Genomic DNA, 24566 nt, shown 5'->3' with positions numbered 1-24566 from the left:
TTACTCGGGTGAGACCTTTCCTTTTATAGTACACTCTAATTTCATCTCAGGTGGTTCACTTTCTAACAAAGTTCCAAAACCTAGATATACACCAGTTTCTGTGAGAGAGAGCTTATGTTCACACGTATCCATAAACTACTGCAAAATATATACCTGAAAGCAGAAGTACACTAGAGTTTGCAGTGAGTACCTCCCTAACACTTCCTCTCCACTATTCCAAGCTTTGGGTCCATGATTGCTCAACAATTTGTTTGGCTTCGTATGTTAACTCTCTTTTCAATCACCAGGTTCCAGATGCCACCAGGATGCTGGCCAGGCTTCCCTGGAATGAAGACCCCACCAATGTGTCCTGGAGCTCAGCTTCCCCAGAGACACACCCTACTAGGGAAAGAGAGAGGCAGACTGGGAGTATGGACCGACCAGTCAACACCCATGTTCAGCGGGGAAGCAATTACAGAAGCCAGACCTTCTACCTTCTGCAACCCTCAATGACCCTGGGTCCATGCTCCCAGAGGGCTAGAGAATGGGAAAGCTATCAGGGGAGGGGGTGGGATATGGAGATTGGGTGGTGGGAATTGTATGGAGTTGTACCCCTCCTACCTTATGGTTTTATTAATTAATCCTTTCTTAAATTAAAAAAAATCTCAGCCATAAATTGGAATCTGTACTCAAACTACACGGGATTTTGGAGGCCTCTGTCCCCATTCCGGGAGTTTGCCATGTCTTCTCTTAACAGTGAATTGATAAGAGAGCATGATTATCAGGTAAATTAAACTTTTATTGAAAACAAAACATGTTAGAGAAAGAGAGGAGATAGAAAAAGAGAAGAGGATTCACTTACAGGCTTTATGGTCACATGGTGGTCCCAGGAGAGAGAGAGTATGCCCCCAAAGGTTCAACTCCTTTAAAGCCAAAGGACCCACCTACACCTGCAACCACTCCTGTTTCTGGGTGGTCCTTCTCTCCCTCAACAATACTGGCAACAGACTTGCATGTAACATCAAGCAGACCTTTGATGTCTAAGTAATTTGCAGCCAGAATAAGTTCAAAAGATGTTCCTTGGTCAACTTTCAGGAATTCTTGGTCCCAAACAGGGATATCATCTGTTTGCTTCTCTTTATTCTCATCATCCTCAGGAGGAGGAGTGTCATCCTTGTGGTGGGTGCAACACTGAATAACCTTTTTTAATATTGCTGCATTAACGTTTGGTAGGGGAATTGGATCATCATCTCCTTCATCATCCATTCCCAAATCTTCCAACATGATCTTGATAGTCACATATTGCTTGGCAATTTCCACATCAGCTCCAAGTAGTCTATACATCAGAACTCTACAACTTAATTGAAGGCATGAAGTTGGTTCTCCAGGAGCATGATGACCAGAGGATAACAAAAACAGAGTGGCATTAAAAAGGACTAGAGGAGAAAGGCGAAGAATAAGGCTACTACCAAGGCAGGTATCCTTATCTTAAAGATCATACTGTTCAGGATGGGTAATACCACTTGTTAGAGGTAACATCTCCCTCCCCCCAAAAAATAATAAAACATAGCACCAAAGAATAAAGTTTAATTTCTTACTATGTAAAATTAAATATAGATTTGCCTAATATAACAGCTCTCTTTGCAGCAGTAAATGTAAGATTCACTTTCTTTCCAAGTCAGTTCTTTGCCATCTAGAAAGGGGTGTGTGTGTGTGTGTGTGTGTGTGTGTGTGTGTGTGTGTGTGTATTTATAACTAGATAGAACTGGAAAACTGCAAGTTCAGAAAGAAATCTGTCAGTTCCTAGCATTGTCATCCATATTACAGAGCTAAACACTACCTCCTCCACCCCACCTGTCTCTCTCAAAAAAGATATATGTAAAAGAAAACTAGGTACTTGTGGTAGAGATGGGAGGGTAGACAAGGGCTATGTTCTGCAATGTTCTTCCAGAAAGTGAGCCAGGTCTGGTGATGGAGACATGTAGACACATTCTACTAGGTCATAGTAAGCTCAGTAATAAAGGTGTGAATAAAATGCTGTGGGAAGTGTGACAGCAGAGGCAGAATTTCTTAACCTTTCATTGACTACTATGAAATTATCATTTCATAAATGGCCTTGTTTACAACTTAATTTGTTTATTCTGCTAAATTTGTAATTCTCTTTTCCACAAAAATTATAAGCCACTTTTCTTTGATTCCTTAAAAGCAGAAATCTTCTGGCAGACAGGTTTAGTAACAAAACATGGGTATTTACCAATACTAGTTATATATGCTTATTGGAACATAGACTCACCTGGAATCTGGATCTCACAGCATGAAAGGATTTTAATAGGATTCGCTCATACATTTGCCCAACATTTTAAAAAGACTCCTGTCCCCCAAATTCAATTTACAATTTTTACAACATTTTGCAAAGACTTTGATCTTCAAATCTCCCTTTACAAATTTACAACAGTTTACACTCACTGCACAGTTTTGTTTTTTTCTTTTTCCAGTTACTTAAACTTATTTTTCCATTGGATCCAAAAATGTTAATTTTAGATGAGAAGAGAGGCAATTGAGATTCACATGTGGAGACTGTGTGTGATGAAAATATAGGACCCAGCAGTGCAGCGCCTGGATTCTAATTTATACCAGCCTGCCTCAGGCAATGGGAAAGTCATGTCCCTTAGAGCCACATCACAATGGGGGGGGGGGGTAGTACTCAAGCCAGTCTTCAAACACCATGGCTATAGGATTCTAGTTTACCATCTTAATTTATATATTCCATCCATGTGTTGAGTCTCCTTTCCTTTCTAAGTGATTCTAATTAGAAGACACACAGGAAGATCCTTGTGGGATCTGCAAGCTGCTGGTATACCCTTTGATCTCCCATCTGAACCAGGGATGGTCTATTGTTTCAAATTCTCCCCCCAGAGCTCCAGTTAACAATTATTGGCAGTTTAGAACACAGAGGTTGCAATAAGATGCCTGACAGGAACCAGCAACTTAAAGATCCAAAGCAAGAACTCCTTCCAAAGGTCTCCCCTTTCTACACCTCCCATTAGTTAAACTGGAATAGACACCGACTGTACTAGAAATAGCTGTTTATTAATAAGATTCTAAGACCGGTTAGAATTTTTAAAGATGCCCCAAGGATCTTTGGAGTTGCAACTGACAATTCCTTCCCTTGACACAAACTAACCAGCGCTTCATACCTTAACTACTGCCACTTAAATGCTGCAAAACGCTGCCATGACTTGAGGAACTTTCGGAATGATGAAAAGCATATCTTGTTCTAATTTGGGTAAGACTTGGCTGAGGGGCCTTACACAGAGATGTGAATTTCCGGAAGGCAGATAGATGATTTGAGAATCGTCTATTTGTAGGAAAGGAGGAAGGCAGAAAACCAGGCACGAAGAGGGGTTGCTCTGGTGATAAAGGTTTATTTATTTATTTATTTATTTATTTCACTAAAACAGAATCTGGCGGACTCGCCCCGCGAACACTAGAGTCTGGGATGTGAGATTGGCTTGGGAATTTGTAAAGTAGAAGTGTGAGAGCGCTCAGATTGAGAATTCCACTGGAAAGGCAGGCAGGATTGGGCGGGTACAGAGGCGGGGCGCGGAAGGAGAGGGTTGGAAGCACAGTATAAAATGTTCCAACCTTACAGCCTCTCCAAGCTACTTGGACAAGGCGAGAGTCTGAGCAAGTATGGAATAGGGAGAAACGTGCGGTGCCACCATGGTGATCTGAGCCCACCGCCGACCCACGACCCAGTTCGCTCTACCTTCTAAGGCGAGGACCCAGCCCTCTCTCTGCTCAGCCCCTGAGTCCTGCCACTCGCCAGCTACTCCCAGAGAGGCATGAGCGGTTCGTGGGAGCCCGAGGCTGCAACACGGTCAAGAGGTGGTGGCCCAGCGCTGGTGGCTGCACGAAGGCAGCTCCCCAGTCGCCTCCTGGCGCGGCGCCCCCGGGATGAGCCTCCTGAACAGCGAGTGCGTAAACTGAGATTTGGCCCCCAGCGCTCCACCTAAGTTCAGCGCACCCGAGCCGCAGACACCCGGCCCCTGCAGCTTCCCGCCGCGACACCTGCGCGCCTGGCCGCACCGACGCCCAGCGAATCCCTTCGCTTCCTTTCCCAGCTCGCGCGCGTGAGCCGCTGTGCACCAGAGCTGCAGACCCGCTGTCCAGGGGCGAGCAGGGCGAGATTCAAGACTTTTCTGGAAAGTCACTGTATGATTGCCCTCAACCACAATCACGCCTGTTTCAGCCTGGGCAGGCACCTATCTCGCCTGGGTTCCCCGCCTCTGTTCTTCATCACCACAACTCCAACTCCACTCTGTCAATAAAGCTTTCTAAACTCGCCCAGGCACCCCCACCCACCCACCCACAGCCCCGAGTCTCAGTGCATCCAAGGGCTCTGCCCTCGTCTGCCTCGACGACCTCAAGTAGCCCGCACTTGGCACCTTCCGCAGGCGCCCGGGGCATCTCCACACAGCGACAGTCCCCGCGGGCTCGGGGTCCCCATCTGGAGCCAGCTCACCCCAGGACTTCGCGGCTGGGCGGCGCGGCCCGCGGCCCGAAGGAACGCAGGGAGGAGGGGAGGTGGCTCGTCGGGTGAGTGGCTCCGGGCGGCAAGGGCGGGGGAGCCTAGCGTGGAGGTAACTCTGGGCCGCCACTGAAGCCCTCCTCCTCCTTCTCCTCCTCCTTCTCCTCCTCCTCCTCCTCCTCCTCCCCGCGCTCCTCTGGCGGCCGCTCCAGCTCCAGCTGCGGCGCCGCGGCCACATCTGGGGCGCCCATGTGCGCTCGGGGGCTCGGCTGCGCCCGTCCCGCCGCCGCCCCCGCAGCTCCCTGCCCGCAGGGCGGTCTCCGGCCCGGCTCGGGTCTCAAGCAGCCCTCAGCCCCCGCCGCCGCCGCCACCTGGGAGCGCCGGGGTTCGCCCCACAGCCGGCTTGGACGCCCCCGGCCCCGCCGTGGCTCCGCCGTGGTGCGGCGGCGGCGGTGGCGGCGGTGGCGGCGGCTCCTGCTCCCCAGGCCCGGCGCGCCCGGCCGAGCCCAGCGCCAGGCCCGCGGGCCCCCGGAGCGGGGCCCCGGCGGGGGCCGAGGCGGGAGCCGCGCTGCCGGGATCCCGGGCTCCGACTCCTCCTCCCCCTCCCCCGGCGCCACCACCGCCGCCGCCGCCGCCGCCGCCGCCTCCCGCCGCGCCGGGTCCTAAAGCCGCGCGCCTCAAGAGGATGGTGCGCCTGGCGGCCGAGCTGCTGCTGCTATTGGGGCTGCTGCTGCTCACGCTGCACATCACGGTGCTGCGCGGTTCCGGAGCTGCGGACCGGCCGGACGCGGCCGCGGGCAACACCAGCCAGACTCAGTTGCAGGTGAGTGCGCCGCCGGAGAGGGGCGCGAGCGGCAGCGGAAACCGGGGTGGCGGGGTGCTGAACCAGCGCCTCAAGCCTGGGAGGAGGCGGAACCCCGCCCCACCAACACTGTTTGGACAACTTCTTCTTTTCTTCTTCTTCTTCTTCTTCTTCTTCTTCTTCTTCTTCTTCTTCTTCTTCTTCTTCTTCTTCTTCTTCTTCTTCTTCTTCTTCTTCTTCTTCTTCTTCTTCTTCTTCTTCTTCTTCTTCTTCTTCTTCTCCTCCTCCTCCTCCTCCTCCTCCTCCTCCTCCTCCTCCTCCTCCTCCTCCTCCTCCTCCTCCTCCTCCTCCTCCTCCTCCTCCTCCTCCTCCTTCTTTCTTCTTCTTCTTTCTTCTTCTCCCCCCCCCCTTTCTTGTTTCTCTCTTTTTTGGCTAGAGTAGTCAATCAAAGGCATGAGCGGGGTGGATGAGGGGTCCGGTAAGAGGGTCTGTGCCTGGCTGAGGAACCAGGCTTCAGGATGTGGTGGCAGTGCTTCTCCAGGTCGGTCAGTCACATGTCAGATTTCTGGCGGTGCGAGGCTTGGGAATGAGAAGAAGTGTAGAATACGTGTTTGCTTTCTAGTGTTTGGTTGCCTTTCAGTGGCTGGATACTATAGTGTGGAGAATGGGCAAAGGAGGACTAAAGGAGACTTTATTGATTATCTCTAAACTGTCCTTTCAGAAAGAACTCCCAAGAGCCTGTCCCTTCAGAAAGCTATGCCAAAGGTTAGGAAATAATGCCTTAAGAAGAACAGACTGGGGGCCAGGCGGTGGCGCACCTGGTTAAACGCACACATTACAGTGAGCAAGAACCTGGGTTCAAGCCCCTGGTCCCTACCTGCAGGGGGAAAAGTTTCACAAGTGGTGAAGCAGGGCTGCAGGTGTCTCTCTGTCTCTCTTCCTCTCTGTTTTCCCTGACCTTCTCAATTTCTTTCGGTCTCTATCCAATAATAAACAAATGAGTAAATAAATAAATAAGAGTGGTTTGACACCTTGTCTCCCATGAGGTCCTGGTATGCCTTGGTCAGTCCTAGACCTTTTTAGGTATTCCTGAGTCTTGGCCATAGAGAAGGCAGGCACTTGTCGTGCTTTGGACAGGAGTTAACTTGGGCTTTTAAATTTACAACAAAGATTTCTTACCAGCGGTCTGCTCCTGTAGACCTGTGGACAGTCGCCTTGAGAATGAGATTCTGTTGATGTACTGATAATTTAAACTCTGAGGCAAAGAAGAAGTCATGACTCAGGAGAGTGCAGAAGGCATCTGACAGAACGGTGAGCTATGTTTTCCAAATAAATGCCTTTCCAGGTAGAGAGGTTAGAGATTTCTCTGTCGCTGTCTTGGAAAGTGTTTCTCCTGTGTCTAAGGTTGTGGCAACAGTCAGCTTTTAGCATTGATAGAAGTCAGCAAGAATTTTTCTCAGGGAGCCGCAGAAATTGTCTGGCTCCTAAATCTCTTCTAGCCAACCCCCTGAAAATTTTTTATTCATTGTTCCCACACTACTTTACAATCCTAGCCCCTGCTAATTTTTAATCTTCGCATAATTTGTTGCTAGGGAGGCAAGGAGATTAGAGAAAAAGAAAGTATACACAATTTGCCACCAGGATTGGCAAATTATGGACTGGTGCCCAGGCTACAAATCCACTGTTCTCAGTGTGTTTGTTTGTTTTTTATAATGACAGAAAGATTGAGAGGAAGGGTAGAGCATATGAAAAAGAGATATCTACATGCCTTAATCTCTTGGAAAGTTCCCCTCCTGTAGGTGGGGAGCAGGAATTTGAACATGAATCCTTGTTATACTAACTTATGTGCTCTACTGGGTCTGTCAACACCCGACCCAACTGAAATACTTTCAAAGTACTTACTATGTGCTACTGTTTTAAGTACTTTACAAATGGCAAATGATTAAAGAAAATACTAAATTATTCAAGTCCCCCCTTTACAGATACAAAGACTAAATTACAAAAAAGTTAAGAAACTTGTCTAAGAACACACATTCCAAATATTTGATTAATTACACTAAGTTGTCATTCTATAAAGGTATTATAAGTAAAAGACATGGCCCTTATACACAAATACAAATACATATACAAATACAAATACAGAATAGTATACATCCAGATCTAAAGTTCTTTTAAAACTGACACATTTCTGAACATTATCTGTCTTTGTGGGTCTCTTTTATCTTCTCGTATAGGTCAATAGGTACAGTAACAAATTGTCAGAATTCCTGTGGGGAAATTGAAGATGCCATCATTCTATAAACTGTGGTGAACCTACCAGCCTCATATCATAGGCATAATCTTTAATAGCTTCAAGATTTCTAGAAGCCATATTTTTTATGTGATGTTTTCTTTCCTCATGGACTCATGAAAAGCTGTAAAAAAAAATGATGTTCTATGGAAAAGTATTATAAATTTGGCAGATTTCTTTATGAGGTGTTTGCTATCATTAAAATAACCTGGTAAGGTTAGCATTTTCTGCCTGAACAGTAACGTAATGAGAGAAGCAGCTGGTGGAAGTGGCAACTGCAAAGGGGAAGTGGATTAAATTCTCAAAATGTCCTTTGGTTGAAGAACTGCCCCCTAGAGGTCAGAAGAAATGGGAGGGGGGTAAGAAGAGTAATGCTGCAAGGAGTATTTTGGGGTCCCAAGTAATTGCTGATAGACCAGTTTCAACTTAATTTGGTAAAACACTGTTCTACGCTCTGTCAACTCAGTGCACTTATCTAGGCAGAATGATGAATGTAAAGTTTTAGTTCCTAATCTTGCTCTTTGTTTGTTTTGGAAATTTCTTACTGTAAACACTTTATATTCTTCCTGACTAATATTATTTCTCTGATCCTCTAACTCTATAAAGATATTACAGTTTATATGAAGAGAATGTATTTCACCAAATGAGAAGGTCTGCAAAATACATTTATTTGCTTTGTTTCTGATTTTCAGGAGCCAGAAAAATAAATTCACTAGTCACAGGTATATTTGAAAACAAAACTGTGGGCACTGTTTTGTTTTTTTTTTTCTAGCTGACTGGTCATTTTAACCCTTCTTTAGCTACATCTAAATTTTCTGGTCCTATGATAGCTTACACTGCTAAAATCATTCTTTGCAACTCTTTATACTACATTAGTTTTATGGTAGATCTGCTTATCATATTTTAAAATGTGATATTGAAGTAAAAAATGTGTAATAATAGATTTGTTTGCCCAAACTGTAGTATATTGGGGGTCATTTAGGAAGAGATATACTCTCATTTAAGATCTGATAGGGTTTTTCTGTTTGTTTGTTTGTTTTAATGACTTAATAATTATTGACAAGATTTTAGGATAAGAAAGGTACAATTCCATACAATTCCCACCACCAGAGTTTTGTATCCCATTCCCTCCATTGGAAGTTTCCCTATTCTTTATCCCTCTGGGAGTATGGACCAAAGAACTTTATGGGGAACAGAAGGTGGAAGGTCTGGCTTCTGTAATTGCTTCTCTGCTGAACGTGGACATTGTCAGGTCAATCCATACTCACCACCTGTTCTATATTTCCTGGATGGGCTAGGGCTCTAGGGAGGTGGGGTTCCAGGACACACTGGTGAGGTAGTCATCCCAGGAAAGTCAGGATAGCGTCATGGTAGCATCTGCAACTTGGCTGAAAAGCATTAAGATATAAAGCAGAACAAATTGTTTAATAATCAGGAACTTAAAGGTAAGCATAGAGCAGATGGAAACTAAGCATCTTCATGTGGGAAGAAGCTAGGAAATCTATTTTAGGTAGATTCCAAAAGCCCATGACTTTACTAATTTTTGCTTGAACCCAACAGCTAACATGAAAGTGGGCTAAAAGTATAGAAGTATAGTTCCTCTCCTCCTTCTTATTTTATTTTCCTCAATCACTGTAAGTCCACTTGGAGTTCAAATAACACCTTTCTACTAAATCTCAACCATATTTTTAAACTTGAATTTCTACAGATTTTAAATAATAAAGCTAGAACTCATTAAGGCAGTGAAGCTTAAGCAAGAGTTGTAGAACACCAAATTTATTATTCTTGTAACAACAAACAAAGCTCTGCAATGGAATTAAATGTCTTTGTTCACTATCTCCTTACTGCCATCTTTACAAGCCCACTCTGACTTTTATTCCTCTACTTGCCTTCAGTTTCTTCGACTTGCACTTTCAAATAACATTTATTTGTACTAAATACAAACATTGTTAACCTCATACTGTTGGTCTTTGTACCAAGGAATATGATGCCATATAGGATAGATGAGGTTTTATTCCCCACTTCAGAGATGGATAAGGAAATTGAGGCATGGGGAGGTTGGAGTAACTTAATCAATACCACAGAGGTCTGGTGTTCTGGAAGAACCAGGTTTCAGACCCAGACAGGGTGACTATGGAGACACCAAGTTCTTGTTCCAGCCCATCAGTCAGCCCCCTCTTGCTTTGACTCAAGTCAACAGTATCTATTTCTTATTTCATTTATTATCATTCTTATTCAGTATTTATTTATTCATTCATTATTTATCATTCTTATTCAGTATCTATTTCTTGTTTCATTTGTTCTTTGCATTTTCCAGCCAGGCTTTTTGTTTTATTCTGACCCCTGGGTTGTTGTTGTTGTCGTTGTTGTTGTTGTTGTTGTTAGGGTGGCTTAAACTGTGTGATTCCACCACTCCTAGCAGACTCTTTCCTCCCCTGTGAGAGACAGAGACGGAGAAAGACAGACTAAAGTACCATTCCGCCTCTCATGAAGCTTTCCCTATTTCATTGTGCTCCTATGTGGTAGCTGGGGATTGAACATGGGGCCTTGAGAATAGTAAATTGTTAACAGTCTCCTAATCCTTCTCTGTCATATTATTAATTTAATATAAAGCAACCCAGTGATGGCACAATGCATAAAGCATTGGATTACTAATCCCAGGGTCCCAGATTTAATCCCCAGAGTTGCATATGTCAGAGTGATAACTCTTGTTCTCTCCATTCTCTCCCAATTATAAGTAAGAAATCTTTTTAAAAAATAATAAGGAGACTGGGCAGTGGCACACCAGGTTAAGCACACATAGTATGAAGTACAAGGAACCGGGAGGTTCAAGACCCTGGCTCCTCAACTGCAGGTCTTCAGGTAGCTATCTTTCTATCTTCCCCTCCTGTCTTAATTTATCTCTGAACTATCCAAAAAAAAACTGAAAATGGCCACAGGAGCAGTGTATTTGTAGTGCAGGCACTGAGCCCCAGCGATAACCCTGGAGATAAAATAATAACAATAATAAATTTTTAAAAATAATAATAAATATATAAAGGGGTAGAGATAAGGAGAGAAAACAGCATCTGTTGTGCATATTATTCCTATGTGGTGTCAGGGGCTCAAAATCAAATCCCAGATAGACAGAATGGAGTACTGCTCAGCTATTAAAAATGATGAATTCACCTTCTTTACCTTATCTTGGATGGAACTTGAAGCAACCATTTTAAGTGAGATAAACCAGAAAAAAAAAAGAAGATGAATATGAGATGATCTCACTCATGGACATAAATTGACAAATAACAACAGAAAAGGGCAACACAAGGTAGAACTTCAACTGGTTTGGTGATTTGCACTAAAATAAAGGACTGGAGTGTGGGTGGGAAGGAAGAGGGGGCTTTCAGGTGAAGGCAACCTAGGCTAGGTGAGAGATTGTTTTGCAGAAAACTGAGAAATGTACCAACAATGTATTCACTGTAAAACATTAATCCCCCTAATAAGAAAGAATCCTGGGATTTTTAAAATAAATTTTATATATCTTACTTAGTTACTGCTATATAACCAAACCACCCGATGCTTGGCAGTCTAAAACAACTACCATTTTATTTCTTCTTGAGTTTGTATGTATCAGAGGCTACTGTGAACTCAGGTAGATGATTCTTATGCTGCTCTCACCCTGGGTCACTAATGTGACTACAACCTTCTGTTGGTTTCACATAGGCTGGAATCCTCATTTCTCTGATGCATGATATTGTTGGCCTATGCCTTCTCTCCACATAGTCTTATCCTCAAGGAGCCTTTCATCTAGATTTAAATCATGACTCAACAGTAAGAAAGTAAAGCAGAGACTACAAGAATTTCACAAAGTCTCTTCAGTCATGTCTGTCAAACAAGCTACTAGGTCAGCTCAGATTCTGTGGAAAAGGAAGTAGACTACTTGATGGGAACATCACCTGAGTAACATTGCAAAGGGGAGTGTGGACAGGGATGGGAAGAACTATTGTAGGACATATCTTTGCAGAGCATCTACCACACTGATCTTTTTTGCTCATATACTTTGTCAATGTTTGGGCCAACCTTTCACTTGCCTTTTAACATTTCTGCTGTTAAAAGAACATTTTAACATTTAACATTTAACATTTGGCCTTGCAGAAATTTTCCATTTTAAACGTAATCAAGTCTGAATCTTTTCCCTTATGACTTTTGGTTTTCTTAAGATTTCTTAAGGTAAAGATAGTCAATGTCTTAATATATTTTATTCTAAGGGTTGTATTGTTTACACTGTATTTGGTTTGGAATTATAATCTACATTGTGGGTTTTAAGGTTTAAGGTGAAAAATGCAACTTTGATTTTTGTCCACATTAATAGCAAATATTCTATAACATTTTAAAATCATTTTAAATTTATGCATACAAAACAGTACTTTTATCACATACTAAAATTTTCAGCTATACATGACTATTAACCTGAATTTTTTATTCATGTAAAAACATCATGCTATTTCACTTAATGTAGTTTCATAGTTTTGAATACTATTTCTTAATAGGTCAAATGTCTTTTCATTTGAAAAAGGCATTTGAGAATGTCTTCATTTTTTCATTTGAGAAGTTTTTATAAAGTATATTCTCTCAATTTGACTTTAAAATTGTTCTGCTTAAAAATTCACTGCAGTGTAATGGAAATTATTTTTAGTTAACGAGAACTGAAAATTTACAATTTCCAATCCCCATATTCAGGATATTTATTTCTTGAGTTAAGTTCTTCATTGTTCTTCTTCATAGTTATGTTTGCAAGCTGTTTTCTAGGTTTCATTTCTATTGTGAGTAGGATTTTATTCTTGTTATATTCTCACATGTATTAGTTATAGCGTCTAGAAAAATTACACTTAGCAATGTATGTTAACAGTTTTAGTTTTCTTGATATATATATATACACACACACACACACACACACAATATATATATATATATATATATATATATATATATATATATGAGCTAGTAGTACCCACTTCAGTAAAGGTATTATAGTTTCATGGCATGAGTTAAAAATCTCTTTCCTTTCTCACTGTAGCAATTTAAATAGTAATAATTATCTATTTATTTATTTTATCTGAGCATTGCTAAGCTCTGGCTATGGTGGTGTTGAACCTGGGACCTTTGGTGTCTCTGGCATAAAAGTTTTTTTTCGTGATCATTATGCTATATCCTCAGCCCAAACTCTCGGTTTCTTATAAGATTGTTAGTATTTACTTATAAAAACCCTCATAAGATTGATACATATTTATTTATTTATTTATTTGCCACCAGGTTTATCGCTAGGGCCTGGTGCCTGCACTACGAATCCACTGCTCCTGGAAGCTATTTTTTTCCCTTTTTGTTGCCCTTGTTGTTATTATTGTCATTATTGCTTCTGTTATTGTTGGATAGGACAGAGAGAAATCGAGAGAGGTGGGGAAGGCAGAGAGGGGGAGAGAAAGACACCTGCAGACCTTCCTCACCGCCTGTGAAGCGACCCCTCCCCCCCGCAAGTGGGGAGCCGGCAGTTGGAACCAGAATCCTTATGCCGGTCCATGGCTTCCAGCCATTGGTGCTTAAGCCTCTGCACTACCACTTGACCCCCGTGAGATTGGTATTTTTTTAAAGTTCATTGAATAATATTCCAACTCCAATATCAATAGTATATTCAGGTAGTATAACTTTTCTTTAGTCAATTTTGATGATTTACTATTTTTCCAGACATTTTTATTGGCTATCAACTTTATCATTACAAATTTGCAGTATGCTACCACAATAGTTTGAAAATATTTTATGACTGCATAGTCTTTGTTGTGTACAAAGACTTACATATCTTTAGAAGACCTACCAGATCACATGATGGTGGAAAAGGGCCTATATTGGGAGTGAAAGTGCTTTGCAGACACTTATTGGGAGATGAGAAATTGTACCCATGTGTCAACAACTATAGTGTAAATGATTGAACACTACCCCCAATAAAATGATAAAAGAGAGAAAAGGGGCAAAAGACTCACCAGGTCATTTTGAGAACTCTCCAAGTTTCAATATTTGTACTATCTACATACCAATTCCTATCCTTTCCCAAATTCATTCTTATACAACTTTTGGAGATTTGCCTGTTTCTCCTTGTTATCCCACTAATTTTTGTTTTGCTTATTTAGAATTCAATATGATAGTATATAATATGTTATGAGACTATTTAGCTCTAAACCTTATATTGTTGTTGTTTTCTCTTTTTTCACTCTTTGTTTAAATTGTGACTGTCTTGAGATTTATTTCTTATATGTTGTATTATGCTTCCAATAATTATGGAGATTTAACTATAAGGTTTACCTGCTATTGCTTCTAAAATCTTAATAGCCATTTTTTTAAATTTAGCTCAAATAGTTCCTCAAAATTATTTCTGGTATGTATTGTCAAAAAGCAAACTCTTTAAGATTCTGAATTTTATTATTAGCTTATTTATAAAATAAAAATATTGACAAGACCATAGGATAAGAGGGGTACAATTCCCACCATCATAGTTCCGTATCCCAAGCCTTCCACTGGAAGCCTCCCTATTCTTTATCTCTCTGGAAGCAGGGACCCAGGATCATTGTGGGGAGCAAAAGGTGGAAGGTCTGGCTTCTGTAATTACTTCTCTACTGAACATGGGCATTGGCAAGCTGATCCATACTCCCAGCCTGTCCCTAACTTCCCCTACTGGGGCAGGGCTCTGGAGAGTTAGAGGTCCAGCGTACATTTGTGAGGTCCTCTGTCCTGGGAAGTCAGGTTGGTATCATGGTAGCACCTGCAACTTATCAGGTGGTGTACCCGCCACAGAACCTAGATAAAGATTCTGGAATTTTGTTTCTGTTTTTTTTGTTGTTATTGCTATCATTGTTGTTGGATAGGACAGAGAGAAATCGAGAGAGGAGGAGAAGACAGAGAAGGGGAGAGAAAAATAGACACCTACAGACCTTCTCTCTTTTGATGTATTCTTCTCTCTTCTTTCATACATGCTGATCTCTCTACATTTTTAATACATTTTAATGGTGAATGATTTACACACAACAAATTGAGCAGATAATTTGAGTAAGATGGAAGAACAATTCTGAAGACGGGTGCTATGATTTAGTTTGCTTTTTAATAAAATGATATTTACTGTTAAGAACAAATTATAGAGACTTAAGCATGAGATACAGGGAGATCAGTTGTGAGTTACATTTTTGCATTGTTTCTTCCCATGTAGTTACCATTAACATCAGGATATAGAGTATTATCATCTCAGGGAGTCTTATTATAGCTTGTAGGCAATTCATTTCTCCCCTAGGCAACCAATGTCTAACTCTTATCACCACATATTATGATCTTGCTTGTTCTATGTCTTCATATAGATGAAATCATATTTCATGTAATTGTGTGCATGTGTTTCTTTGGCTGCATATGTTTTTTGAGATTCACTTAAACCAATATGTATATCAGTATATTTCTATTTTTATCACTGAATTGTATTCCATTATCTGACTATATCACAATTTATTTATTCATTCTTCCACTACTGGACATTTAGTTTCCAATGGTGTGGATATTATAATGTTAACATTCTAGTATAAGCTTTTCACTGAACACATGTTTTCATTTATTGTGAATAATTACCTAATAGTGAAACTGATACAGTCTCTGATCTTGATATTATTATGGGGATTCCTCTAGAGAAACATGTTTTTTCAGAGATCTTTCATCTGCTGTCTTCTTTAGTGCTTCACTTTCAATAGGTTACACCTACCAGAAATCATTTCTTCTCTTATAGGTTGCTCATTTCAGCTTTATACTTCTATTATGAGTTTAACCTTCTATTTTGTCTACTTTTTCATAATTTCAAAAGGTAAAAGTAATAAACTAAAATGTTCACTATTGAATGGTCTTGAACAGAAATGCTAACTTTTTATTTTGAAATTTTATTTTCTGTATACAACATAAGAAGTTCCAGTACTTGTGCAACTCCTCCGTTTATTATCTTCCTGCTATATTCTCAAAGACACTGTTTTGTTTGAAACAGAGCACTATTCAGCTCTGGTTTATGGTTGTGGCCAGGGATTAAAACTATGATCTTTGGTGCCTCTGGCATGAATAATATTACATAACCATTGTGCTGAGTTTGGGAAGCTCTTGGTATACTTTGGTTATTAGCATTTTATCTGATGTGTCATATATAAAGATCTTGTCCCATTCTGTAAGGAATCTCTTTATTTGGGTGGTGTTTTCTTCTGCTGTGCAGAGCTTTTCAGTTTGATGTAGTCCTGTTGGCTTATTTGTTTGTTTATTTATTTATTCCCTTTTGTTGCCCTTGTTGTTTTGTTGTTGTAGTTATTATTGTTGTTGTTATTGATGTCATTGTTGTTGGATAGGACAGAGAAATGCAAAGAGGAGAGGAAAATGGGGGGGGGGGAGAAAGACAGACAGCTGTATACCTGCTTCACTGCTTATGAAGTGACCCCCCTGCAGGTGGGGAGCTGGGGGCTCGAACCTGGATCCTTACACTGGTCCTTGTGCTCTGTGCCACCTGCACTTAACCCGCTGTGCTACTGCTGACTCCCCTATTGGCTTATTTTTGCTTTTCTCTTCCTATAACACTTAGATGGAAAAGAGTTCTGCCAGTATTTTCTTGGTCCTTGATACTTTACAGTATTGCTTGATAATTTTCAGAAGCTTCCTGCTGAATTTTTTAAATTACTTTTATTAGTGATTTAATAATTATTGACAAGACTGTGGTATGATAGGGTTACAATTCCAGATAATTCCCACCACCAGAGTTTTGTATCCCTTCCCCTCCATTACAAGTTTCCCTATTCTTTATCCCTTTGGGAGTATGGAATAAAGGTCTTTATGGAGTGTGGAAGGTAAGAGGTTTGGCTTCTGTAATTGCTTCTCCACTGGACATGGACACTGACAGGTCAATCCATACCCCCAGCCTGTTTCTATTTTTCCCTAGTGGGGTAGGGCTCTGGGGATGTGGAGTTCCAGGACACATACATTGGTGAGGTTGTCTGTTCAGGGAAGTTAGGTTGGCGTCACGGTAGCATCTGCAACTTGGTAGGTGAAAAGCACTAAGATATAAAGCAGAGGGGGGCAGGCAGTAGTGCAGCCGGTTAAGTGCACAAGGTGCAAAGTGCAAGGACCATCACAAGAACCATCACAAGGATCCCAGTTGGAGACTCCAGCTCCCCACCTGAAGGACGGTCACTTCACAAGCGGTGAAGCATGTCTGCTGGTGTCTGTCTTTCTCTCCCCCTCTCTGTCTTCCCCTCCTCTCTCCGTTTCTCTCTGTCCTATCCAACAACGACAGCAGTAAAAACAGCAATAATGAAAAACAATAAGGACAACAAAAAGGGAAAAAGAGCCTCCAGGAGCAGTGGATTCGTAGTGTAGGCACTGAGCCCCAGCAATAACCCTGGAGAAAAGAAAAAAAAAAAGATATAAAGCAGAGCAAATTGTTTAATAAACAGGAACCTAAAGGTAAGAGTATATCAGATGAATTTTGCTATGTTGGTCTTCATGTTGGAAGGAGCTAAGAAGTCTACTACTATATTGTCTGCAAATAGTGACAGTAACTTCTTCTCTTTCAATCTGTATCCCACTTATTCTTTTCTCTTGCCTAATTGTTAATAGCAAGAACTTCCAACACTATATTGAATAGTAACAATGATAGAGGGCAGCCCTGTCTAGTAACTGATCTAAGTGGGAATAGTTTCAATTTCTCACCATTGAGTATGATATTGAGTGTATGTTTGCTGTATATGGATTCCACTAGATTAAACTTTTTTTTTCATCTGTTCCCATTTTGTAGTATTTTGATCATGAAGGGATGTTGGAGTTTGTCTAAGGCTTTCTCTGCATCTATTGAGATAGCAATATAGTTTTTGGTTTCTCTTTTATTGGTGTGGTGGATCATGGAGCACCTGCTGTTTCTTGTTGTTAACAAAGCTCAAGTTTGTTAGCCTCTGAAAGGAATGCACTGTGAGCAGCTAAAGAATCAGCCTACCCATTGTCCTTCTATAGCAACTGATAGAAGGAGAATTTCAGAATTGTAGGAATGGGAAAGATCAGATCTAAGGCAAATTCCTGGTGTTAAAAGAGATCACTAGTGTTTTTCTCCTGAAAGCTTGATCCATGACTGTTTGTTATTTTAGGGGGAGGAGAAGTGGCAATGGAAAGTCATCTAATGCCTGAAAAAAAGACCAAGACCAAGATACTTTGATAAATATAGCTTAGCATCAACTCCTATAGCACAGACTAGCATGTGTCACTGGGAAGTTGATTCTGTAAACTGAGTAGATGTAAAAACAGTGGGTTAACTATCCCTTCTTCCTGTTAGCCTGACCTATGTGCATTTTAGTAAACCAAGTCATCTTGCATAGAATGCTGCCTAGGGCTGATGTACCTCCATAAGAGAGCAACATCCTGCAAATTCTACCATGACGCCAACCTGACTTCCCTGGACAACCTCACCAGTAAGTCCTGGAACCCCACATCCCCAGAACCCTACCTCACTAGGGGAAAACAGAAACAGGCTGGGGGTATGGATTGACCTGTCAACACCCATGTCCAGTGGAGAAGCAATTACAGAAGCCAGACCTCCCACCTTCTGCACCCCATAAAGATTTGGTCCATACACCCACAAAGATAAAGAATAAGGAAATTTCCAATGGAGGACATGGGATACAGAACTCTGGTGGTGGAATTATATGGAATTGTACCCCTCTTATCCCAGTCTTGTCGATAATTATTAAATCACTAATAAAAAATAAAAATAAAGTAAATAAAAATAAAAACGAGAGAGAGGGAACACCTCCCTTCCTAGTGCCACAGGAATAATGGAGTATAACATCTCAGTCTTCAAGTTTGGAACCTTAGAAGTCCAGGCTTGCAGATATTCAATAGTAGTGACCTGGAAGGAGGCAGATTGTAAATGCAATAGACTGCTTCCTATTGAACACTACAGGTCTACTTTAAAAAATAATAAGTAGAAACTAAATGGAGGACACAGAAATACTGGAAATGGTATCCATACCCACCCATTTTTGTTCTTCTTGTTGTTATTTATATTATTTATTATCCATTAATTATATTATTTATTGTGGATAGAGAGGGAAATTGAAAGGGGAGAGATGAGAGAGAAAGAAAGAGAGAGAGAGAGAGATACAACACTGTTTCACCACTTGTGAAGCTTCCCCCTCCACACACAGGTCTTTGTGCACTGTAATGTGTGCACCAAAATCTGGCTCCATTGCCCACATACCCACCCATTTTTGTTCTTCTTGTTGTTATTTATATTATTTATTATTCATTAATTATATTATTTATTGTGGATAGATGCCGGGATAGCCTGAGGGTACTTCTTCCCGAGCTAGTGCTCTCTGGGTTGGAGATCACTCAACTGGAGCTGATCTAGGCTGCTGTGTGGGAGAGGGATCAGGAACTCGTGCTGCACCAACTTCCGCAGGAGATACACTCTGGAACTCTCGGAGCCGGAAAGCAATTTCCAAGTGTCTTTAATCAGAAGAGCAGCTGTTTTTATACTCTCCAAGTAGGGTGGAAACAGGATGTGATATAGAGAGGGTGGAGAGAAAAGTGACTGGTGAAAATCAGAGTGTGACAAGGAGGGGGCGGAACAGGCGAGAATCCTATAACTGAACCACCAATGCCCTGGAGTGCTTTATGTAAAAGTGATTTATGTAAATAGACCAAACCTTTGGATCAGTAAATCCCTATATAGGCATATGGATAAGAAGAAGCCAGGGGGAGATGGCAACTACCCAACATCTCCCCCTTTCTTTTTAACTTTTTGCCATAGTATCAGGAGAGTGGGGCATTTTGTGAGGCAGGGAGACTGATAAGAGGCACACCTTTTTTGGGGTTCTACTGTCCCTCCTTGCTCAACCTCTCCGTGGAGAGAGAGACTAACAGGATTGACACACCCCTCAGGCTCAAGCCCTTCCAAGCTCAACCATATCCTCACAACTCCCCAACATCTTCCTCTTACTTAATGGCCATATATAACTGGGTCAATGTCTGTAAAAGGCTTCATCTCTGTCAGGGGAATAGCAGTGTAGGGGTGAACGGAAACCTGTTGGGAAGAAAGCAGAATGATAGTGTGTAAGTGTCTTTAAAAAGAACTAGCACAAGACGGAGGGATAAGTAAGAGTAGCAAGAGACAGAGTGAGCCTGATGGGTGGAGGAGTGGGGGCCTGATAAGCCGAGGGGCTAGAGGGGTGATCTGGCATTGCAAAATCCCGAGTCAGCCTGCTACAGTCATTCTTCAAGAAGTCCAGGAGTATAAAAGGAGTGTCCAGCAAGTTCTATAGAAGCATCAGTCCAATGTCAACGGCCAGGAAATAAATGCCACACGTCTATCTTGATGGAGGAGGACGGCCACCAGAACTTTTCTTCTCTGTAGAGAGTGACCTGGAACCGCCAAAACATGATGGGCGAAACAGAAGCAGGAAGAGCAGACACCGATGGTTGAGAGAAAGGCAGTAGGAAAGTCTTGTCCTTCGGAGTCTGTGAATCAGGTTCTCCAGATCGTGTCAGGTCACATCATGGGTTTCTGGGGATGGCTGTAATTGTGGGTGATGTCAGAGGTCAGGGGTCCAAGATGGATTTCTGGGGATTCTATATGAGCAGATGCTTCTTTATGCGAAGGCTTGTCATAGCTGTAGTCAATTACTTATGAAAAAACTTTGTAACAAATTAGAAGTTTACTACAATTGATAACTCAATGATTATAACTGGTTTAGGTATCTTTATAATTTTGTGTAAAGGTCATCTTACGTGACCTCATGTAGCAGTCTTTATATAGCAAAGTTTTCATACCGAGTTTAAGTTACATATATTGATTCTTGACTATTTTTACATTGGGTTTTTAAGCAAACTCAGGTTACTAGAGTTAACACATTTTAGTGACAGTTTTTTTTTTTTTTTTTTTGGTACATTTACAATATCAGATTGATGCCAAATTTGTTGTGGATTAATTTCCACAAGATAGCTTACAGGACATTTTTGGGGGCCCTCCAAAAATGTCCTGTATAGAGAATTTGTATTTTAATTTAGGAGATGATGAATTGTCACATTGGATATTTAGAGTTTTACCTTAAACACTCAGTTACTTAAATGAATTGATTTTACCTCTTCTCGTAAAAATGTAACTTCGAAGTTACGATTTAACTGTCAAGTTAATGTTTACCAAACTTGAAACACGCATATTAAACATATAGTTTATAACACACAGGAGGAGAAAAACTTGTAAATAAGATATATCATTTCAAATGTGAATTTAGAACTACTGTCATAGTTGAACCATCTTTACTCACACAGTTTAAGACTAAACATTTCATATTGATATCAAGACTTAAAAAAGAAATCAAAAGGGGGAATGAACAATTTTTGGACTGTTTCTGGACGTCTCCAGAAACCATGGCTGCGTCCAGCCATTTGATATAAAGTCAGTTAACTTTCAGAGTACTCTGAGCACAATGGGTCATACAAAAATTTTGGTCACTCAACTCACTCAATTTTTTTTTTTTTTTCACTCACTCACAAAACACAACTGGCCAGTCATAGCATAAGACATTCATTCGGGGGGGGGGGGGAGAGTTCTGTGAATCAGATTTTTTTTTTTTTTTGATTCTGCCATGCTGTATTATGGATCCTGGGGTGCATCCTGTAGCCAGTCCTCTTGCAGCCAGTCTTCTTGCAGTGTTTCTTGTTCTTCAGGGATATCAGCACCATCATGTGGGTATTGCCGGACATGGCGGGCAGGAACCCAAACAGGCTTGGAGTAATTTTGTGGAAAAATACATGCGAAACCCCTCCCCATAGTCAACAGGGGGTCAGGTCCTTTCCAAATTTTATCAAGTGGGTCTTTCCATTTGACTTTAATAGCTGGGAGGGTGGGTGGTGTTTGCCAATGAAGAATTATAGGAGGTTGGTCGGAGTTTTTGTAAATATTAAAGAGATTTAATGTAGTTAAGGCTTTTGCCAGCTGGATATTAGGGGGGTACATTTCCCCTTTTTCTTTATTTAATTGAGCCTTAAGAGTTTGATGGGCCCTCTCAACAATGCCTTGTCCCTGTGGATTATACGGAATGCCTGTAGTATGAGTAATGTTCCAGAGGGAACAAAAATCTTTAGATTGTTTGCTGGTAAAAGCAGGTCCATTATCCGTTTTAAGTTGAAGAGGTAAGCCCATTACAGCAAAACAGGAGAGCATATGGCTTATAAGCTTTTTTGAGTTTTCTCCAGTTTGAGCTGTAGCCCACATAAACTTAGAGAAGGTATCAATTGAGACGAACACATATTTTTGTTTGCCAAAGTTAGGTATGTGGGTAACATCAATTTGCCAAAGAGCGTTGGCTTTTAAACCTCGAGGATTAACCCCTAGAGTCTGAATAGCAGGTGTTTTGATTAGACCTGCACAGGAGGAACATGTAGCAAGAATACGTTTTAACTGTGGCAGAGGAATATCAGGAAATCGAGCTCGAAGACCTTTAAGATTAACATGGGTTAGGGAATGAAAGTCAGCAGGATTAGAGACAGAGGCTAGGAGAATTCCTGTGGAGGCAAGGCGGTCAGCTGCAGCATTCCCTTCGGACAGGGGACCAGGAAGAGGGCTGTGGGAACGTAGGTGCTGAACATACAGTGGATGGGTTCGAGAACAGAGCATAGAGGCAATTTGAATTAAAAGAGGAGAAAGTGGGTTGTCATCACTTCTTACATAAGATCAAGCAAGCCATGGAAGTAAGCTAACAGTATACACACTGTCAGAAAAAAGGTTGAAGGATTCTGGTACAGCTTTTAATGCAAGGAAAACAGCATAAAGTTCTTTGTACTGAGGGGAATTATCAGGAAGTTCAGTAAAGAGAGGTTTGGGGTATTGCTGGTCTGGATAATATATAAGGGCAGCAGCTCCCTTTTTTCCACCATCAGTGAACACTGTAGGAGCAGAGGGGATGGGATCTCGAGAGAAAAGTTTAGGTACTAGTAGAGGCAACAGAGGTAAAGAAGCTATCAAATTATTAGAGGGAAAATGATTATCTAATTGTCCTGGAAAACCCATTAAACTTATGGCAAAACAAGAATGGTGGCATATGAGCCATTCTGTATCAGTGAGAGTAAAGGGAAGAATGATTGAATCTGGTTCCCTTCCTAAGACCTGAACCGATCTGTTTCTTCCTTGGCGAACCATAAATGCTAAGGCATCAATCTCGGTAAGGAGTCTTGGAGCTCCGCCTACTGGCGTATGAAGCCATTCGAGAACACCATGTTTCTGCCACAATGCCCCCACTACCGTGGGGGTGGAGTTAAAGATTAGAAGATTTACTGGAGAGGAGGGGGAGAATCGAACGAGGTGCATGTCCTGGAGAGCCTGGTTAACTTTTTCCAGAGCCAAGGATGCTTCGGGGGTTAACATACGCTTTGAGGAGGGCTGTTTGTTTCCTTTTAACAGATCGAACAGTGGTTGCAGGCAGCTCGTAGGCAGATAAAGATACTGCCTAAGCCAATTCAAATTTCCAAGAAAACTTTGTAAAGAAGCAAGAGTGAGATTAGAAGGAAAAGTAACACAAGGTTTTAAAGGATGAATCTGCGTTAGGGAAATCTCTGAGCCTAAGAAAGATATTGGAGGGATTAGCTGTATCTTCTCAGGAGCTACATTAAGTCCACTTCTCTTTAAGGCAGGGATTAGAAAATCACGTAGGGCGGAGAGATCTGTATCTAATTCTCCCCATATTAACACGTCATCCATATAATGAAAAACCTTAAGGCCCTTATGAATATATGGAAAAAGGGCAGATTTAACAACCTCTTGACAAATAGTAGGACTATTAGCCATGCCCTGGGGCAGTACCACCCATTCAAATCTATCGGCAGGGCTGGCATTATTAACAGAAGGAACAGAGAAAGCAAAACGTTTACAATCTTGTGGGTGTAAGGGAATAGAGAAAAAACAATCCTGTAGATCAATAGCTATGATTGGAATTCCTGTGGGAATTGCGGAAGCAAGAGGCAAACCCCTTTGGGGGGAGCCCCAAACCTGCATGGTTTTATTAACTGCACGAAGATCTTGGAGGAGGCGCCATTTTCCTGAGCGCTTTTTAATTACAAAGACTGGAGTATTCCATGGGCTCCGAGAATGACGAATGTGTCCCAAAGATAACTGCTCTTGGACGAGTTTTTTTAAAATTTCTAGCTTCTCCCTAGGCAAAGGCCACTGTTCCACCCAGACAGGCTCATTAGAAAGCCAATCTAAGCGGGGAGTTCTGTTACGAACAGTGGCAGTTAGTATTGGGGGTGCTGGTTGAGTCTAGCAGTCTCACAGGAGTGAGTGTGGTGTCCTGCAGAGGTGTCTGAGGATATCACTACATCTAAAGATTCCAGCAAGTCTCTTCCCAATAAATTGGTGCTTATATCAGCTATTAAAGGCTGAAAGCGTCCGGTAGTCCCTTCTGGATCTTCCCACACAAGGGAATCTCGTGTGCGGAATGCCTGAGTCAATCCTCCAACACCATGTAAGCGTGGTCCTGGGAGGAGTTCCCAACTCTGGGGAACCTCTGCTTGTCTTAATATTGTCTTATCTGCTCCTGTGTCAATCAAACATTTAAAAGGAATATTACCAATCTTTACTGTCATAGTTGGGTGACCCCTTTCTAAAACAGGGGTGGTCCATAAAATCTCAGGCTCTGAATTCGAGCTGTTCTCTTGCTCCAGCCGGTTATTTCTATGCTGGAAGTTCCCACATACCGCGGGTTCCTCCTTCTGCTCACCCTCTGTTATTGTTACTTGGCGTGGTGGGTGCAGCGATGGATTGGGTCCCAAGCTGGGCTTCTGTTTGTGGAAGAAGGGCACAGCACCAAGCGGGCGACCTGCTTCCTTCCCTCTTGGGGGCGGGGCTAAGGGAAGCCCCATACCTAGTTTAAATCCCTGTT

At 41.9% G+C, this 24566-nt stretch overlaps 2 protein-coding genes across 3 annotated transcripts in view; one reads left to right on the top strand and one right to left on the bottom strand.

Annotated features, from left to right (window-relative positions):
- Nucleotides 1-757: 757 nt before the first annotated feature.
- Nucleotides 758-2045, bottom strand: LOC103116200 (S-phase kinase-associated protein 1-like). The gene has a single exon (XM_060186490.1). It carries the CDS (start codon nucleotides 1321-1323, stop codon nucleotides 853-855), a length of 471 nt encoding a protein of 156 aa, XP_060042473.1. The 5' UTR covers nucleotides 1324-2045; the 3' UTR covers nucleotides 758-852.
- A 2385-nt stretch (nucleotides 2046-4430) lies between these two features.
- ISM1 (isthmin 1) overlaps nucleotides 4431-24566 on the top strand; it is a 96287-nt gene continuing 76151 nt past the window's right edge. Inside the window, exon 1 of one of the 2 annotated variants that reach the window (XM_060186488.1) lies at nucleotides 4431-4578. Coding sequence is in view for 1 of the 2 variants with exons in the window: in XM_060186483.1 (XP_060042466.1) it covers nucleotides 5196-5333 (138 nt within the window). In the remaining variant the exon portion in view is untranslated. Of the gene's footprint in view, nucleotides 4579-5185; nucleotides 5334-24566 lie in introns of those variants that run through there. The other variant, XM_060186483.1, reaches the window with a different exon arrangement.

The sequence above is a fragment of the Erinaceus europaeus genome, chromosome 1 (assembly GCF_950295315.1).
Source record: "Erinaceus europaeus chromosome 1, mEriEur2.1, whole genome shotgun sequence".
NCBI classification, from domain to species: domain Eukaryota; kingdom Metazoa; phylum Chordata; class Mammalia; order Eulipotyphla; family Erinaceidae; genus Erinaceus; species Erinaceus europaeus.
This window is presented reverse-complemented; position numbering and strand designations above follow the sequence as displayed.